Source organism: Geospiza fortis, unplaced genomic scaffold (assembly GCF_000277835.1).
Source record: "Geospiza fortis unplaced genomic scaffold, GeoFor_1.0 scaffold4, whole genome shotgun sequence".
Classification (NCBI taxonomy): domain Eukaryota; kingdom Metazoa; phylum Chordata; class Aves; order Passeriformes; family Thraupidae; genus Geospiza; species Geospiza fortis.
In genome coordinates this window covers 270,139-272,711 of record NW_005054475.1, presented here as the reverse complement: position 1 = coordinate 272,711, position 2,573 = coordinate 270,139, and the positions used below count along the sequence as shown (strand labels likewise).

The 2,573-nt window shown below is 57.6% G+C and overlaps 1 protein-coding gene across 2 annotated transcripts in view; it reads right to left on the bottom strand.

Annotated features, from left to right (window-relative positions):
- USP48 (ubiquitin specific peptidase 48) overlaps window positions 1-1,414 on the bottom strand; it is a 30,674-nt gene extending 29,260 nt beyond the window's left edge. For both annotated transcript variants that reach the window (XM_005428230.3, XM_031062959.1), the window contains exons 1-2: window positions 1,225-1,414; window positions 991-1,132 (exon numbers count right to left, since the gene is read on the bottom strand). In XM_005428230.3, the coding sequence (XP_005428287.3) occupies window positions 991-1,132; window positions 1,225-1,377 (295 nt within the window). In that variant the 5' untranslated portion in view covers window positions 1,378-1,414. The remainder of the gene's footprint in view (window positions 1-990; window positions 1,133-1,224) is intronic.
- Between the last annotated feature and the right edge of the window lie 1,159 nt (window positions 1,415-2,573).

Sequence of the window (2,573 nt, the reverse complement as noted above, 5' to 3'; positions counted from 1 at the left end):
TGAGAAGGGATCGCTCAAGATGTTTCACAACCAGTAAAAGTGATGGGTTTAGAAGGAAAAGTAGTTTGAGTTGTCAGGAAAACTGAAGTGGATCATGTAGGGGATGACAGCACATCCCAGCAAAAATAGAGAATAATTTAGGTTGGAAAAAACCCTTAGGATCATCAAGTCCAACTGTAAATATTTACATTCTGCAACTTTCAGATAGGAGGGTGGAGCCAGGCTCTGTTCCCAGGGAACAAGGGACAGGATGAGAGGAAATGACCTTGAGTTGCTCCAGGAGAGGTCTAGATGGGATATTAGGAAATTCCTCCATGGAAAGGGTGGTCAGGCACTGCAACAGGCTGCTCAGGGCAGTGGGGGAGTCCCCATCCCTGGAAGTGCTCAAAAACTGCCTGGATGTGGCACCTGGGTAGATGGACTAATGGTGGGCTTGGCAGTGCTGAGGGAATGGTTGGACTGATAATCTTGGAGTTTTCCAATCTTAGGGATTCCATGATTCCATCCTGCAGTGCCCAGCACGAGCTGTGAGTGAAGGGTTTACACAGCATGCACCAGCTACCCCAAAAACCAGCTTCTTATTTACCCCAGAAGGCGAAACACCATTTACAACCACCATAAAAGAGCTGAGGTGGCTGTGCTGACCCAGATCTCCAAGAGCAGAAAACACTGGGAGCCTTAATGCTGTGTGGGGCATAAATTTCAGCCCTGCCACAGCACAGACCAGCCCTGACCCACATGTACCACCACCAGCACCAAGCAAGTCCAAACCAAACCATCATTTCCAACCACTCTGAGCTAGGACATCACCTGGATTAAGGTTGGTTCATCCCCAAAATCCAGATGACGGCTCTGAACCAACAGCACAGCGATGGCACAAACTTCCCGAAGCTTCCACTCACGGGAATGGAAATTCCCATGAATTCTCCTGACCAACCTAACCCCAAGGTGGGGTTTTAGGGAGGGAACAAACCCCTCTGTGCCACTCACCTGCGTCCTTGGGAACGCCATCCCCGCAGGCGCTGGGGCACAGGTAGAGCGCCTGCCGCAGCTCCAGGTTCAGGAACCACATCTGCAGGAAGGTGTTGACGTAGCACGTGGCACCCAGGTTGGTCAGGCCCACAAAGGCGTTCTGGGGGAGGGGGGGAGCAGAGAAAGGGCCAGCTCAGGTCACCTGCCCTGTCCCCAGCGTGGCCCTGGCCCCCCCAGGGGAAGGTTGGGTACCTTCTTGCGGCGCTCGCAGTTGGGGTCGTCGATGTTGTGGAAGCTGTTCTCATCGATCTCACCCAGCCACGCGTGCTCCCCGATGCCCACCAGGCAGTTGGGGTTCCCTCGGCAGTTCCTCCTGGGGAGCCAGACCCCAGGTGTCACCCCCATGTCCCCTGCAGACCCCAGCTGTCACCCCTGTGTCCCCTGGGGGCTGGCAGGGTGACGGTGGGGGGGATATGGGGAAGCACGTAATGTTGAATGGGGTGAGACACGGAAAACCCCCCCAAAAAACAGTGGTCATGGGTGAGGAAGGAGGTGGAGAACCAGAGGGGTTTTTAGGTAAAAAAAGGGGATCCCAGGACCAAGGGGATCTGCCATATCTGGGCAGCCAGACAGGGACAGGGCTTGCCCCAACTCCAGGCAAGGAGATGGGTTCCCTTCAGCCCGTCGTCGATGTTGTGAAAGCTGTTCTCATCTATCTCACCCAGCCACGCGTGCTCCCCGATGCCCACCAGGCAGTTGGGGTTCCCCCGGCAGTTCCTCCTGGGGAGCCAGACCCCAGGTGTCACCCCCATGTCCCCTGCAGACCCCAGCTGTCACCCCTGTGTCCCCTGGGGGCTGGCAGGGTGACGGTGGGGGGGATATGGGGAAGCACGTAATGTTGAATGGGGTGAGACACGGAAAACCCCCCCAAAAAACAGTGGTCATGGGTGAGGAAGGAGGTGGAGAACCAGAGGGGTTTTTAGGTAAAAAAAGGGGATCCCAGGACCAAGGGGATCTGCCATATCTGGGCAGCCAGACAGGGACAGGGCTTGCCCCAACTCCAGGCAAGGAGATGGGTTCCCTTCAGCCCACTGGGATCCCCCATAAATGGGCAGCCAGGCATAGAGGGGTCCCTACAACCCTAGGGTGGGACTAGTTCTTTACAAGCCAGGTAAGAAGAGAGGTCCCCTAAAACCCCGGGGTTATCCTAAAAATGGGGAGGCACAAGCAAGGAGAGGGGCTCCCCACCACCTAATGGGGGCTCCCCTATATCTGAAGAACCCACCCCACAACACCAGGGTGGTGCCCTGTATCTGACAGGGAGGCAGGTTGGGAGGAGGGTCTCCCACCACCCCGGGGGAGTTCCCCGACATCAGAGGAGCCAGAGAAAGAGAAGGGCTCCCCGCAGCCCGGGAAGGGTCGGTCCCCTGTGTCTGAGCTGAGGGACAGAGGTTCCCACCAGCCAAGGGAGTCCCCTGGATCTGGGGAGCCCCACAAGGACACACAAGGCGCTGAGGGCCCAGCGCGGGGAATGGGGTCCCTCAGACGGGAGCACGGGGGAGCCTCCACCGACCCCGCGGGGCTCGGCCGGGCCGGGGACC